General features: G+C 41.0%; 1 protein-coding gene across 1 annotated transcript in view; it reads right to left on the reverse strand.

Moving 5' to 3' along the window:
• The window catches only part of LOC147899105 (E3 ubiquitin-protein ligase RZFP34-like), a 34,339-nt gene extending 25,660 nt beyond the window's left edge, over positions 1-8,679 (reverse strand). The window contains exons 1-8 of the mRNA XM_087377633.1: positions 8,584-8,679; positions 8,266-8,411; positions 8,087-8,174; positions 7,947-8,003; positions 7,777-7,809; positions 7,588-7,665; positions 7,303-7,346; positions 7,108-7,148 (exon numbers count right to left, since the gene is read on the reverse strand). Of these exons, the coding sequence (XP_087233759.1) occupies positions 7,108-7,148; positions 7,303-7,346; positions 7,588-7,665; positions 7,777-7,809; positions 7,947-8,003; positions 8,087-8,174; positions 8,266-8,396 (472 nt within the window). The 5' untranslated portion in view covers positions 8,397-8,411; positions 8,584-8,679. The remainder of the gene's footprint in view (positions 1-7,107; positions 7,149-7,302; positions 7,347-7,587; positions 7,666-7,776; positions 7,810-7,946; positions 8,004-8,086; positions 8,175-8,265; positions 8,412-8,583) is intronic.
• Between the last annotated feature and the right edge of the window lie 8,351 nt (positions 8,680-17,030).

Raw genomic sequence — 17,030 nt, forward strand, 5'->3', positions numbered from 1 at the left:
ATGATACGTTTCGCCTCTGTATAGATTACAGAGCATTGAATAATATCACTGTTAAGCACAGGTATCCGATGGCTCGAATTCATGATTTGCTAGATGCATTACATGGAGCCGTGATTTTCAGCAAGATAGATCTTAAGTGTGGCTACCATCAGATCCGGATTAGAGCCGAAGATGTGCATAAAACCGCTTTCAGAAGTAGGTTTGGTCATTATGAGTTTTTGGTAATGCCCTTCGGACTTACCAATGCTCCAGCGACATTCGTCATGCTTATGAACGATTTACTACGTCCGTATATCGAAAAGTTTGTAGTACATTTTATTGACGATATTCTAGTGTTCAGTAAAAGTATTACTGAGCATCGTGAACACTTGAAAATAGTATTTAGTACTTTGAGGAAAGCCAGTCCTTATGTAAATAAAAAGAAAACTATACTGTGTATGGTTAGGCTTGAATATTTAGGATTCATAATTACTCCACATGGGGTAGAAATGGATCTGAAGAAAGTGGCTGCGATACTGACTTGGCCAATCCCTCAGAGTCTGACCGCGTTTGCGATCATTCTTGGGATTTGTCCAGTTTTATAGAAGGCATATCAAAGGATATTTCGAAATAGTGTCGCCATTGACTGATCTGACCTCAGATAAAGTACCTTTTATTTGGGAACAGAATCAACAAGAAAGTTTTAACACCATAAAACAAGCTGTGGTCTCAGGACCGGTGTTAAAAATAGTTGATCCCCAGAAACCGTTGTTCCTAGAAACCGATGCAAGTGGCATTGCGGTAGGAGCAGTTCTCCTTCAAGAGGGAAGGCCAGTAGCCTTTGAAAGCAAGAAGCTTTCTCCCTCTCAAAGGAACTGGCCAACTCATGAATTAGGATTGTATGCAGTTATCCATGCTTTGAAAACATGGAGGCATTATTTGTATGGTTCAGAGTTTTATGTGGATGTGGATCATGATACTCTGAAACATTTTAGTAAACAGCCTGACTTGAGGGGCCGCCAAGCTAGGTAGGCAGAGCTCATGCAGGAGTTTAATTTAACGATTCGGTACCGAAGAGGAAAAGATAATAAGGTGGCTGATGCATTGTCTCGCATTATGCACAACCTGAGTTTCACGGTATTAGAGAGTGCTCTAATGACCGAGATTAAAGAAACTCAAAAGGTGGACGAGTTTGTCCAGAGCTTATGGCCTAAGGCTCATGTGTTAAAACCCGGGGAAAATGAAAAGGATGACCTGACATTCAGAAAAGGCCAAACTTATGCAAGATATACCATAAGGGATGGTATGCTAGAAAAAAATAGCAAGGTTGTAGTACCTAGTCAGAATGATCTCAAGCAGAGAGTCATTCGACAGTGCCATGATAGCCCGTGTGCAGGACATCCAGGGGTCGAGAAGACATATGATCTCGTGAAGCGAGATTTCTTTTGGCCAAAGATGAAAAAGCATATTCATGAATGTGTGACACGGTGTTTCTCGTGTCAAGTAAGTAAGGCCGAGCGGGTGAAGCCACCCGGACTTTTACAGCCCTTGGAGATACCACTAAGTAAGTGGGAGAGCATTTCCATGGACTTTATTGTGGGGCTGCCTACGACACAGGGAGGGTATGATTCTATCCTTGTGGTGGTTGATCGTCTAACCAAGATGGCTCACTTCATTCCGACTAGAGAGTCTGTTAGTGCCCCGCAAGTGGCGGATTTGTTTATTAGACATATATTTCGTCTGCATGGATTGCCGAGATCCATAGTGTCAAACAGAGATGTCAGATTTACCGGTCATTTTTGGACAGCGGTATTTGAGACACTAAGGACTGAGTTGGGAATGAGTAGTGGGGATCATCCTGAGACGAATGGTCAGACGGAGAGAGTCAACCAGACTTTAGAGGATATGCTGAGGGCATATGTGTCATTGAGGCAACATACGTGGGACAAGTGGTTGCCATTGTTGGAGTTTGCCTACAATGATAGAAAACAATCCTCTACAGGGTTCAGTCTGTTTGAGCTGAACTATGGTTATAGACCAACAAATCCAACTATAGTTGGAGTACCTCAGAAAGTGCCTAGTGCCGCGAACTTTGTGGTTCAGATGCAGGAGATGCTAGCACTTGCGAGAGCTAATATCCGCCAGGCTATGGATAAAGCCAAGGTGTATGCGGATGAAAACCGGTCTACAAGAGTATTTAAGGAAGGAGAAAAAGTTTTTCTCAGAGTTCCTTCGCACTCGAAGTCGTTGACTTCAGGAGAGTGTGCTAAGTTATCACCTCGATACTGTGGGCCGTGGTTAATTCTAAAAAGAATAGGCAAGGTAGCCTATAAATTAGAATTACCACCGGGGTGTAAGATGCACCCAGTGTTTCATGTTTCTCGTTTAAAGAAATTTTTGCATATTGGTGACTCACTAATCGAAGGTGTGGTTTTGTTTCAGGAGATAGAGGATAATGCAAGACGCAAACCAACAAGAATCTTGGACCAAGGAACAATGCAAATACGAAATCGGAAGATACCCACGGTGTTGGTTGCATGGCATGGTCAGCCTCTATCGGAAGCTACCTGGGAATCCGTATATCAGTTACGGAGAGAGTTCCCAAATTAAATCATCGAGGACGCTGATGCTTGAAGAGGGAAGGAATGTTATGCGAGATAGCATGACCTCGGAAAGATCGGGGGGCATTTTCTCTTAGATGACCGACTTCTGTAATATTTAATGTGCGTGAATAAAATGGTCAAGAAAAGTAACTGCCAAGGTCCTAGGTGAGGGTGAAATGGCATTGACTAGGTGAATCTGAGTGCTAAGGCCTAGGTGCACCTAAATGTGCAATAATGCCAAGGGGCAAATGGTTTAAATGTGCCCCAAGAGAGAGGTAAATGGTGCACCAAGTGAAAAGGGCTAAAATGATGACATGTGGCAGAGGGAACCATCTAGGGAGTTGTGGGTTTTGTGGATATGCATGAAACAAAGAAATTACGTATCTGTTGAAATTGCGATCCATGAAAGCAAGGCTGGGAGGAAAAACGAGATGCCATCACCCGTGATAGAAAAATCAAGATAAGAGAATTAGCTTAGGTTTGTTTCAAAGAAGCTCAGGATTGCACCCTTGTTGAGCACCATCAGTTTCCTTCTACTCGGGATATGGATGTACCACTTGCAGAGGGCATTTTACAGGATGATATGCATGCTCGCTGCCCGTGCTCTTACTCAGATTGATCCTCAGAATGAAACTCAAATGCTAAACCCTGCTTTATCAAATGCAGCTTTTTCATCGGAAGATACAGATGTTGATTTAGCTTCTCTGCCTTTGATGCCTGTGCCAGAGTCTTCTTCTGTCCGAGATGCAGAAGTACCTTTTTGCCTGGAATCTTTTCATCCCATGTTACAACAGGTTTTTGACCCTTTGATTCAAAAATTTCGAGTACCAGCCTATATCAAGAAGAATCACAAGGGCAAAAAACAGCTTGTTTTTATTGATGGTGTGGTTTCATCACTACATCAGTTTTTACACAGCAACAATTTGAAGCTAGAGGATGTTGTGTTTGATCCTCCTCCAGCTTGATATGTCACTTTTTACTTGGCTACCTCATGACTTTTGCTTTGAGGTTTTACTTGTAAAAACTTTTTCCTTGTACTAATTGGTGGGTTTTTACCTCTTTTGAGGTTTCCCACACAGAAATATAAAGATTTCACTATTTAAAAAAAAGTGTGTGTGTGTGTGAGAGAGAGAGAGAGAGATGTATTTACATTTTTGAGAGGCCTCACGAGCCTGAAAAAAAGTACAATCAAAAGAGTAACTCATACAAGCCACTGTAGGCTGAAGCAAAGGGCTCCCTAGGGCCCTTGCTGAGTGCTATGCTAAGAAGCTTAATAACTCAAAACTCAAAACTAGTACTCAAAATACACAACCAAGTGCCATGGCAGCTCTCTGATGGGATACCAGCATATCTCATACCTGCATCTGTCAAGTTGTCTCTCGTTGTGGCCAGGGGCGTGGTCCCCGTGATCTCTGTATCTAGTGAGCTATATCATTCCTTTCCCATTACTCATTCTTGAAAGCCTCGATCATATACCTAGATGAATCCAGCAACATTCTCGAACTCATCCTCTAAAAACACAACATAGTGCAGTTTCAATCTCATGATAGTCACTCACAAGGTTGAAAACCATAAACTCCATCATGCATAGCAAGGACTAGCTACTATGACATCCCCACTGACGTCATCAGCGCCCAACAATGGGTGTAGACCATAGTATAAAAATATGCTCTCACACATACAAATCCACACACCCACACATACTTGAGCATCAATTTATACAAAGTCTTCGTACTGAGTTTCTGTCGGCACTCCGGAGGTGAAGGGCAGACTCAGCCATGATGAAGGCTAGCACTAAAGGAGAAGGCTAATCAAAAGGTAGTCCAAAATCTCTTCATTCAAGCTACAACTGCTTGTGAAGTCTAAACATTTTCATTTTAGTCTCTCCCCAACGAGCATCTAAATCTAAATCTAGCTGATAGGGCAACGCACCATTTAAGATAGAAAGAATTATCACAATACTAGTAGGCCGCAACTTGGACGAAAACTTGACAAGGTGAAATTTGCATGTCCGCTAATACAGCAGAAAGCCTCGATCATCTTTGAAGAGATCTTTCATGGCTCCCAAATTTTCATGGTAGTCCACACCAACATTGGAATCTTATGAGTTTATTATTCTTGAATAGATTTTATTGTACAAGGATGTTTGTGGCACACGTAATAATGGAAAGCACTATCCTACCTTTAATGCAAAGGCGGCAGATAACGTATTTTTGAAGAATTATTGTCAATTGATTCACTTAAATGAGAAGGCATTACAGCTCATTAGTTGACCCCTAGTGGCACTTGGCCTTACGCAATAGAGGGAATGTAAATCAGTGTTACTTATATTGGGTTTCTTGGTAATATATTTCATCTTATTATATTTACTTCTTTTTACATATGTACTGATTCTCGTATTTATGAGCCTTTGTGCGCCAAGTCTTACATGTCGTAATCACCAACTACAATTCAAAGGATCCTCACTCAGATTACTGTATGAATAACTATCATCCCACAAGATGATTAGTCACCCTACCATGGTAACAGGTGTCACTTTTTCGTGGTAGCCTGGTTCAAGGGGCAAGTGGCCCGACGAGAGGAATGGTGGGATTAGTTTTAGAATCCGTTTTTAGGGTTTTGATATATGGTTATATGGAGCCAAGTTCAAGGGTTGCAGGAACAAGCTCCGAGATCTTGGTTCAAAGTGCTTTCAAGACCCAGTTTTAAAACTATCGATATTTGGATAAATGAATCCCTGGTTCTTGAAATGTCGGCTCCGGGTCATGTTACCAAACCATGTGACCGATTCTAGCTTCTAGATACAAATGTATCACCTCATAGGGTGTCTTGCCCTTGGTGAATGATGATGGTACCTCATCACGCCTAATAACGTGAGGATGTTTAGAAGCAGGTCTATCCTTCCCATGCTCAATCACTGGCTGTTTTGGGGCACTACCTATTCCAAACACCCTCTTTTGGACTTATGATTTGACCTATAAAGTCCTTGGCTCTTTAACTGTCCGCTGAGTGCTTAACCACTAACCGATCATAATCTTCCCTTCGTTACATACACGGCCCAATAGACTAATGTCTCTCTGTAATCATTATCCACACAAAATCTCCATCAATACTTGGCTATGCCCTCCCGCTCTTGAGCCATAGTATGTGCTTGCTGTTCTAAAATGCTTCCCTCTGACAATTCTTGGCATAACAACCTTTTATTCTCCAAAGGTGAAACATATAGAAACTAACCCAAACCTTAAGGCAACCTAAAACGCATCTCCAATGACCTCAATGTCAATAGTACCAAGAATCTCCCTCCGTCTGTCTCGTATAACTGCACACACAATTTGTCCATTGTCCCAAGAAGCATAGGGATGAGAATAAACATACCTGATGGCTGTTTTCTAATATTGATGTAGTTCAACAAATGTCATGATTTCAGGTAATCCCTCTAAGATAACAGCATAGTCACGCAAAAAGTTAAAAACCTCGTTGGGCATAAAGATGCCCTAGACAATACGGTATGCTGAAAGGATGTAAAACGTGCAACATTTCCATTATATTCCCTCAGACCATGCATAAAAGTGACAAAATATTGTCTATAAAATATGGACTTTCAAAGTTCGAACTCCAAAGTCCATACATTGAATTCAACAGTATTAAAGGTCAAGACAATAGATCAAAAATTATTATCCATCACCGTTCCATTGTCAATCTTCCAAATTCCATCGCATTTTCTTCATGAGTAGGGTATCCACTCTCACCCCAGATTCTTGATTTGATCAAGTAATGTTATTGGATACAAGGCAAAGAAGATGTTGAACAATTACATAAGGGCTTATGTACTAGACTATGTCAGCTTGGTATATGCTATGTGTAAACAAGACAACGAAACTAGGGAAACAAAACTTAGTTAAACAAAGCTAGGGACATGTTCTTCTCATTTCATTCATTGTTCTCGGTATCATGCACACTTGGACACAACCACGTCTCTTGTCGGCATGTACACCATGCTATAGGAAAATGAGAAGAAATTGTTGTCAAAATATTTGTTCAATATTTGAACAATCGTCACTACCCACTAGTGGTGAGGACCAAAAGTAGAGTGAGGAGACAATCATGAATTGGATTGAGGACACAATTCATGATATATCCAATCCATTAAAAAATGACATCAGTACCATGGTCTGCCTCTCCCGTTCCTAGACATCAAGGGTCATACCATCACAGAGATGCTCCATTCAATATCACCATATAAAATGATGGGCAAACCACAATTGTAGGTATGTCCAATGCTTCTCTCAAAGTTTTATCATGAACTCTATCATTATATTCTCAAGTACACTTCGACAAGAATATTAGCAAACATCACTAATGGCTTGCCAAGAAATTAGCAGATCAACAACTTGAACATACAAGCTACTTGAATTATGTTGGCACATCCCAGATAGAGTAAAATGATAACTAAACTAGAACCTAAAAGTTTGACGTTTGTATCCACACAAAGCCATACAGTGTAGTGTAGGTAGAAGCAAAGTACCACATCGCTCGCAGTGAAAAAATGTGTCTCGGCCACCAACCCTGGATACAAAACCAACAAGAGAATAATTGATAAAATAAATAAAGGCTCTTAATATTGGACGTAACTTCACACATCCAAATGCTTAGGGGTAGAAATTACCAAACATTAAGTAAACATTCCAAGCATGAGATTTCAGCTAGATTAAAGTCTTGCCTGCATATGCCACATGCATCGCAATGAAACTGCTTCTTTGAAATCTGCAAGGACAGTCCCACAAAAGACTTGAAAACATCACATAGTAAAAGCCTACAACTTGCCCCAACGTTCAGATATCTTTAAAAATAAATGAAAGCAATTCATCTGTCTTCAAACATGATGATTAAGGATGCCGGGGCTCCATTACATCAAACTATGTTAAGTGAGCTAAGATGCACGGAAAGCTACAATCAAAGTTCGTGTAGTGAGAACAAGGTAGGGAGAGTGAAAGTCAATATCTACATCATCATCAAAAAATTTGCACTTTGCACAGAAGTATTCGCCCATGCAAACTCCACAGTTTACACAATTTTGCTGCACCTGCAATAGAAATGCAAACAATAAACTAATTCGTGAAATCAAAATAGACATGGAGCAGCGTTGGAACGACAACGGTAGGACAAAAGAAGCACCAAATCGATAGTCACTTACACTCTGTTCGGTGCCACAAAGGGAACAAATGACCTGGTTCGAACACCACGTCATCAGATGGTTTCATGGTGGTACCTTATGAGAGAAGCGTATTTTATTTTTGAAATAAGAAACTCCCCGCAGTGATCGTTTTGACACGATCAAGTTCAAAGAAAAGCCATCAAGCTTACCTTCTCAACTTTGTGCCGAGGAATCTCATGACGCTCTGAAGAATCGCTTTCTCTAGCCTAAACACGGTAATTAGAGATGCATCAGAAATAAAAACGGATGCATGTACAAAGCCATCATTCTGAATTTGTATGATTACCACCTTGGCCTCGTTATGGCAATGGCGACAGTCAAATATCTCATCGCAGCAAGGTGCTCGAATTCTACATCTCCTCCGATAATGCGCGCAGCTGCAAGAAATCAGAATTGTTTGTAAATACAACAGGCTCGTTTCATGTGCACTTACAACAATGTACAGGCACATGCCAAATTATGTTCTACCCGTGTTCTCTTTGGCCCTCGATCATAGTCGAAGCCGTGCCTAGGAGCTCACTCGGGACACTCTGACTTTCCTGGGCGTCGCCCAGATTCGAGTCTACCAGCACCCAATCCAAGCCATCGCCAGTCTCCATTTTTGCAACGGAAGTCTGGCAAACGCAATAAGGACGGATCTCGGCAAAACGAGACTGAGCGTGTTAGAGAATAAGGGAAAAGCGATGAGGAAACGGGAGTTTTAGAGGCGGCATTGGCAATGAAGCTGCAAAAGGGCAAGAAGAAAGATGGGAAAAACGAAAAAACAAGAAGGGGAGGGCGGCAAACCTGGAGGGGGAAGCAATCTGGCTGAAAAAGAGAGCGAGAATTCAGGGAAGAGATTGCCCTTAATACGCAAAAAAAAAGATTCACAAACGGTGAGAACTTTTTATTGGCCCGGTTTGCCGTAGTGCTAACTAGGTTGGGGTACGCACCTAAGTTAAAATGTCAAACCCTCGGTTTGCCGTATTGCTAACTAGGTTGCGGTACGCACCAAAGTTAAAACGTCAACATGGGTCCTTTACGACCTCCACTTGCACTTGTTAGGGGTGGTGATATATTATTGACTTGAGTAGGATAGCTCTTGGATGCAATAGAGACTCTCCTTGGTTGAATAACTTGACGCTCACAAGAGTTCATAAATGTCACATGGACTACAATCATATGCTTGGCTTTTGTTGCTCCCTCGCATCGAGAACATGCATCAAAAGAGAGGAATGTTATAAGACTTCTGATTGCAAACAAGCAATTTTGAATGGACGAGCTGTTGAGAATATTTGTATGATAATATATAATATAGAATATATAATTATTATAACCACACATAGTGTGGGCGGGGAGGCAACGTGCTTCCTTCCCCAAAGAGTTATAATCCGAGGGAACGTGCCCTTTCCCATGCACTACGAATATAAGTGCCGAGAATATAAATGTCGAGAATAAGTCTCGCGAATGGATAAGATACTGGCATATTACCTGAATGTTAATAGTCATAATCATAGTCGAATGCCGGTAAAATTAGCATGACTCTTTTGTTGATGACAGTAGATGGATGCTAACTGCATTTAGCTCATTATCCAAGTACCGGTTCCCGGTTCCTCTATATTGGTCGTAAATCCTAACGACTCCCATATTAACCTGCGCTCACAAATAGAAAATGAGCAAAGTATATGAGGGTCGTAAAATTCAAATTTGGTAGAGGGCTTGCAAAACCTAGCCCTAGCTTTTATCAATACTTTAGGCATAAATTAGTAGGTGGATCGTTGGATTCGAAACAAAAACTTGGAGGATACGTTCGGGGCCACATATTTATATGAATTCAATGACATAGTTATTCACAAGAACAAAAACTAGCAAAAAAGACCTCATTGTTGTCCTCTCCATCCATCTCCACACTATCATCTCCAACCATCTCCATGTTGCCCTCTAGCCAACAAGCTCCTAGTTTAATGTAGCTCTACGAAGGTCTATACTCCATCACTTTAGATGAGATAGTTTCATGCTGTAAATTGCAATACATCATTTGCAGCTGTTTTAGACAGTTCGTCACTAACAATTACAATAAACAAGGGATAAACCATCACTTTAGATGCATATTCAAATGCTACGAGGCTGAAAATAGCATTGTGCTGCTCAATGCCTAATTGAATGTCTCTAATTTTTACCTTAGTGATTTGATCCAAACAGACAGTTTCTTTAAGTATGTCATGTTCATTCGTGTCGGGTTCCATTTTTTGAATCATAGCGTCAATGCCGTGGAGAGCCCCATACCGAAGGCTTGCAACTCTTGCAAAGATCCATCCTCCTCTCTTCCCTCTACAAAGAAAACAAGAGTTTCTCTCTCTTCTGTTTGAGGCACCTTATCTCTCTTTTGCTTCATTTTTAAAGGTAACCATTGCAGCTTATCTCGGAGATCATCCAATTCTGTTTGCACATGCAATAAGTCATTAAAGCAATTAACCATTGTCCATACATTCAAAGGCACAACTTAGAACATCCTGTATGAGCGTAGCAATCAAAAATGTTGTGATTAGCTTCAACACATACCCCCAGTAGCCTTACTAGCTTCAGATTTCTTCGTTTTTAAGGCATGCAGTTCTACTTCCTAATTGGATCCTTTTCTGCTCCAGCATGTTTATCTTTTCAGGTTGGCTATCAACTTGAACACGTACGTCTGCACATGCTTCGTGTATGGCTTTCTCGGGAAGGTGACATCCTACATTCAGGGCCACTGCCAGTAAACTGCAATACTTTTCTATGGCACTCTGCTTGTAATCTACCGAAACTCGAAACTATTTTCAAGAGCACATTGTAGTCTGCATTGCCTGAGAATGGTCTATGTTACGGAATGCAGGGTCGGAATTTTTCCTGTGATGTAGCAACTCAATACCTATGTAGCAATTGTAGCCAAGGCTCTATCCACACCAGGATGACTCTCGTATTTCTCTTTTAGCCTCGAAGAATGTTGATCGTATCAAGCATGCTAGGCTTTGCGACGTACACCCGCGCAAGGAAAAGGCTAGTATAATTGTTATAAATGTTGCTCAAAAGCTCAAATTCCTATTAAAAGTCAGTCCATCGCAAGTCAACGTAGGCATGCAATGCGAGCTATTGAGGAGTATACAAATTCAACTCATGGAACGTACCAACATGATTAATGAAGGTCTGCTACTCACTAGCATCGACGCCATCTCCAAAGCTCCAAGGATCTAGCAATGGAAGCCATTTCTATTGATGAAGGATCAGAAAAAGAGCTATGTTGGTGGCATAAAAGATATATGATAAAGTCTTTAATACTTCCAGAGATTCCCAATTAGCATTGCATGGGTTGCATGCTAGTCCGGATGGAAGAGAGGGAAAGAGTCGAATTACCATAGAAGATAGACTACGAATGCATGTATTGCAAGTAAACAAAAGATGCCTACATAGAGCACACATCCGGTGTGGTTATTTTAAAAGATGATAATATTTATGCAAGAGATCATTGCTTTGGTATGAGACGAATAAGCTTGATAATGTGTTGACACTTATGTCAAAGCTGATACAAGATCACTAGAAGTATTTCTATGTGAGAGATTTACGTTCCGATCCCACACATAGATTCCATCATATGGACTTACCACTTGATATGGATTGTGCCTTAACTGTAGCACACAATCATGAAATTAATCAAAAATAGGCACAATCACAAGATTAATTAGAAATATATTTGGCTATAGCAAATAGAAACCCAACATTTGCAAATTACGCAGGGTTCAAATCTATACACCGAATTTCAATCGTTCTTCCAGGTATCCCACTCCTGGCTATCCCATCCAGTAGTGCACCAGAATTTAGTCCAAAGCAACCCATAAAAGGACCAGTTGAGGTGTTGCTGATCAGATAATATTCAGGGTCCTAGATGGAAGCACAATGCAGGTTCATATCACCGCCACAATAATTCTACACCTCAAAACTAGATTTTGCCTTGCTTAAAGTCATTCCATATTGCACGACCAGGCAAGCCACTAACATTATCGCTTTGACCAACTGATACTTTTGCTCAATTTTCTTACAAAATATATTGAATTATAGGAATACAAGGATGTGCTCTCCAAAGGAATCCGCCAAGGTGCATCCGTCTTCTAGCTGCTTGTCGACAAAATTCAACCTATGTTGATGCGGAGGAATATCCTGGATCTTGGTCTTGACATTTTTGATCGTATCAAAACTTTCCACCTCCAATTGGCATGGCGGTGCCAGTAGCACGGCAATCATCCCTTGGCCTTTGACGTAAGAGCTAGCTCAAAAATCAGTAAGAGGGAAGACAGTATGTGCACTGGTGGTTGCTCCAAGTGAAGGAAGGAATACAACACAAGGTTATTGTTGCAAGCGGTTCGCATACGCTATTTTTTTTTCTTTTTTGCACTTCTACAAATGCCTACAAAGTTCTCAACAGAAGGCGACCTCAAATCATAAACTTCTATGTGGGTGTCTTCCATCATCACCACTATGCAATATGAATTAATGATTAAATCGAACGACATAGCCATCCAAACTAGGCCAAGACATAGGGGAAGCACTTTCACGGAGCTAGTGAGCCAGTTGAAGACTAGCGCAAAAGAGGCGAATATATATTCACAGAAGAACCAAAAACTTGAGGATGTAGTCGAAGTAGTTTAAGTAACGAATGATTGTCCACCCCTTGTCGCAAATGTGCACCTTGATTTCTTCAAACAATAGAGGCTCAAAGTTTGCAAGGTACTTACTGACATCCCAAAAAGTTTGTAGCATGTTTTGTAAGCCCTGGCCTGCTTGCTTTTTGCACTTCTTTGAGCTCACCTAGAGAAGATAGAAAGAGAAGGAGAAGGAGAAGGAGACATATTCTCATGCTTATGCATGAGCATATGTCTCCTTCTCTTATGCTTATGCTCATGCTTGTGCATAAGAGGAGACATATGCTCATGCATAAGCATAAGCATAAGAGAATGAGACATATGCTCATGCTTATGCTTATGCATGAGCATAAGAGAAGGAGACATAAGCATAAGCATGAGCATATGTCTCATTCTCTTATGCTTATGCTATAGGGTGATTAAGTTACAAACCTTGGACTCAAAGAGCAATCACATGTAGAGCACTAACTTTCAGAGACGAGTTTGCATGGAGGAGACCAAGGCAGCTTTATTACTAGCAGCAGCGATTAGCAATTCCAACGGCCATGGCTACCACAATCTCCACAACAAACTTGGTGTGTGGGTTCAACAATTGATAAAAGGGCTCATGGTTGCTCTTATCAGAGCACCTAGAATACCCACAGGCCCAACGACATCCCTAGCTTGCTAAATCTTTTTGCCAGTTCATTCATGTTGCAAAATGGGGAATGGGAGAGGGTCATGACATCGCCGACAAGGTGGAGAAGCACAACAGGGACAAGGGCCAATATTGTTGCGTAGAGCATAAATAGTTGTGATCACTTCGTTGCAAGAATTTGAGCTACCAACGATTGCCAGATCTCCGATATGTTTTCTATGCAGCAGTACGTGTAGAGCACCTCACTCTACACTTGCTGCTAGAATGAGTTGGAGTTTTATATTGCTTCGATAAGTGAGATACCAAAAATTTGGAAATTGAAAAGCAAAGTAGATTCCCACATTCAACGAAAGAACAAGATAGCAAGAGTCATGCTAACACAAAGCAAAAAAAATCAAGATGATGGGATCAAGATGATTACCATCAATAGATCTCCAAGAAAATCATCGTCAACAGATTATGACACGTGGTGGAAATCAAAAAGCAAAGTGGATTCCCACATTCAATGAAAGATCAACATAGCAAGAGTCATGCTAACATAAAGCAAAAAAGATCAAGATGATTGCCATCAGCAGATCAACGTCAACAGATTATGACACGTGGTTACATGAGAGCTCAGAAAAGGAAAACTTCCCTCTAGGCTACCTACCGTAACTAGAGCTCCTCCATTCATTTGGTTTGCACACATGCTTGGTTTGCAATCACGGTTTGCTCTCGGCGATCGATCGATCGTGCACATGTTTGGTTCCCTATCATGTTCCGTGAGGCATGTTTCTTTGCCGGATGTCATTGGCACATGTCAAGCCTCTAGCCTATTGGAGTTATGCGCACATTTGTAGGATTGAAATCCAGTAGACGAGAAGCAAAGTTCTTCCTTCCTATTGGAAATCCCTTCCTGCTCGACCTTACCTACCTATGTCGTCCGGTTGCATCCGTCATGCACCCCATACTCTTCCATCAAGCAGCATCCAATTGCCTCCCTGCCTAAACTCTGCTTGAACCATGCCAAAAGTGGTGCATGTGCCTAGGGTGAGAGACTTGGGTTGAAAGTTAAAGCAAAAACCTGTTTTTCCTTGAGCCCATGCTTTGAAGGAGGGGCCCGAGAAAAAACCAAATGTAATGATCACTGTTGACACACTACAAGAGGTAACTTTCTGCAATTCAATGTCTACAAGCACAAGAATGCTCACCCTCTCTATGGAGACTGGCTATAGCAAGCAAATGGCTCCAACAAACCAGAGACGTGTGACTAGAAGATAATTCCAAAACAAAGTTGGTTGGCATTCAAGCCATGTCATGTGAGAGGCCCTTACATGCCATTATTACTTAGTGAGCTTTAAGTCATGTGATCGATTGGTGGAAAGTTATTCATGGACCACGATGCGGGACCTTGCCAAAGGGTTTTTAGTTGTTTTTGAAAGAGCCATGCTTTGCATGCTTGCTTATTCATTTAGCATTGCTTTTGAGAAGGAGGTTTAGTTTATGGTTCAGGAAAATCACAGTAGGGATGTGACTAAGTTACCAATTGTTAGTCCTTATATTATTCAAAAGTGACTTAAACTCACTGGGGTTCTTCCAAAACATGAGAACGAGATTAAGTTAGGGTTCTTAGACTATTCTAATGTTACTTCCCACGTGGGTTGAGTTTCTCCATGATAAGCATTTTGTTACGGAAATTGTATTTTCCAACATTTCTTGCTATGGATATTATTATATTTTGGTAAAGTGTAACTACGGCAAAGTATTCCACAGGAGCACACCGGTCCTAGTGGATGCTTTGTGTGGTTTAGTTGGGAACGCCTAACTAACCTATGTTTTGCCATGCTAGATGGACGATATTGTGTGTGATTCCATGTTAATACTGATGTTGCTAGTGTTATTATTGCCATGTTTGATTATTGTACTTTGAGCGCAATTATATTGGGATTGATTAATTTGGTGATTTGTTCAATTGATTGTTAATAACTAATGTAATTGGCAGCTTGAGTAAAGGTGATGGAACTAATGACAAGGATTGCAATTAGTGAGAGGGTACCGATTGACAGTGTGTAGCATATGGCCATGGGCCAATTTTGTATTTCATTGACATTGTAAAACCTTGGGCAATACAGCATATACCATTTTTTGATAAAGAAAGCCCAAAGTGGCTTTGTGAAAAGTAAAGGATGTAGATCATTTTGGATGAGCCCAAAGTGGCTTTGTAAAAGTAATCCCTTACTTTGGGAAAAGGGATGCTTTTGGATGTACTATTATTGGCTCTTTGCCTTAGTAGATGCAATTATAAATACTCTAGATTGAACAAATAATGGCAAATTTTCTTGGGTTTTAAAGTGTGATTGCAAAGCATAATTCAAGAATTCCGTTAACTCTTTCTTGGGCATTAGAAGCAATACTCCATATTGTGTCATCATGGTGTGCATTAAGAGAATACCCAAGCCTATTTTGAATGTTTCAAGAGAGTGTTACTGAGAATTCTTATGTATTTTGTCTTGTGGGAGACTTTGGTACACTATAAAAGACTGTGATTTGATAAGGTGGAGAGTGAGAGAGAGAGAGAGAGAGAGAGAGAGAGAGAGAGAGGAGAAACTCTCTCAATGGAGGATGCCTCACACATGGAGGGCTTGATGCCTTGACAAGATGCAAGAGCTTGGGAGCATTTGGAGCTGTGCGAGAGAGAGAGAGAGAGAGAGAGAGAGAGAGAGAGAGAGAGAGTACAAGATGCAAGATGCCTTGAGAAGATGCAAGAGCTTGGGAGCACTTGGAGCTGTGCTAGAGAGAGAGAGAGAGAGAGAGAGAGAGAGAGAGAGAGTTTCTACAAGAGAGAGCACAAGCCCTTCCCCAATCAAGGCAACAAGCCCTCGTTTGTGAGGCATCTTCGTCTCCTTTTAAGTTCTTCGTGCAGAGCTCATTCTCCTCTCCGATTTGCATTAGAATGCTTGTCATTCCGAGCCTCTTCCGAGCTATGCAAAGTGAGATACACTCATTTTCATCTTGAGAGGAATTTTGTTCCTTTCAAGTTCTTCATGCAGAGCTCATTCTCCTCTCCGATTTGCATTAGAATGCGTGTCATTCCGAGCTATGCAAAGTGAGATACACTCATTTTCATCTTGAGAGGAATTTTGTTCATGTTTGAGAGGGAATTTTTGTTTGTCGAAGCCTTGTCCTCAACGTATTTTCTTCTTGAGGGGAATTTTGTTCATGTTTACTTGGCCAACACTAGGATGTTTTTTGAAATTCTGAAATCCTGTGCTTCCACATGGCACAATGTACACCCTTAGATTTTTTAAATTCTGAAAGCCCAAAAGCTTTTTTTTAAATTCTGAAAGCCCAAAACCTTTTTTTTTTAATTCTGAAAGCCCAAAAGCTTTGAAAGCTTTTGAAAAGCTGCGTAAAAAGCCAACTGCGTAAAAGCCCAAGGCAAAACCTTTAAATATAGGAAAAAAGCTTTGAAAGCTTTTGAAAAGCTGCGTAAAAAGCCAAGGCAAAACCTTTAAATATAGGCGAAACAAAAACATTGTAATTTCAAGTGTGTTGCTGTTTGTTCATCATTCATCATCACCATCAGGTTTGCTTCTACTTCCTTACTTGTTACTACCTAGACCCACGTTAGGAAATGGTTGAGCGAGAGTAGTATGTTTTGCCATGCTCTTGCTACATCGAGCTAGTGCTTCTCCGTTTATAAAACCGCCTCTGCGCCTTGCTTTTCTTCTATTCGTGATTTTTCGTTTTGCAGATCCTTTGTTTTATACGGCAAACATACGTCCTGTCTATGCTGGAGACGAACCAGAACTATCTTGGGATTGTATGCATACTAGTAGTGGCACTTTCCAGAAAGGTTGAGCTCTTTTCTTCGTGTTTGGCAATTGCCATTCGGATTTCATTTTAGGCCTTATGAGCATGGTCGAAAACAACAGTGTCTATGGCAATTGAGGGAAGCAGGCCGATGG

This window comes from Dipteris shenzhenensis, chromosome 8 (genome assembly GCF_047967505.1).
Source record: "Dipteris shenzhenensis isolate YYH24624 ecotype China chromosome 8, Dip_SZ_1.0, whole genome shotgun sequence".
In the NCBI taxonomy this organism is placed as follows: domain Eukaryota; kingdom Viridiplantae; phylum Streptophyta; class Polypodiopsida; order Gleicheniales; family Dipteridaceae; genus Dipteris; species Dipteris shenzhenensis.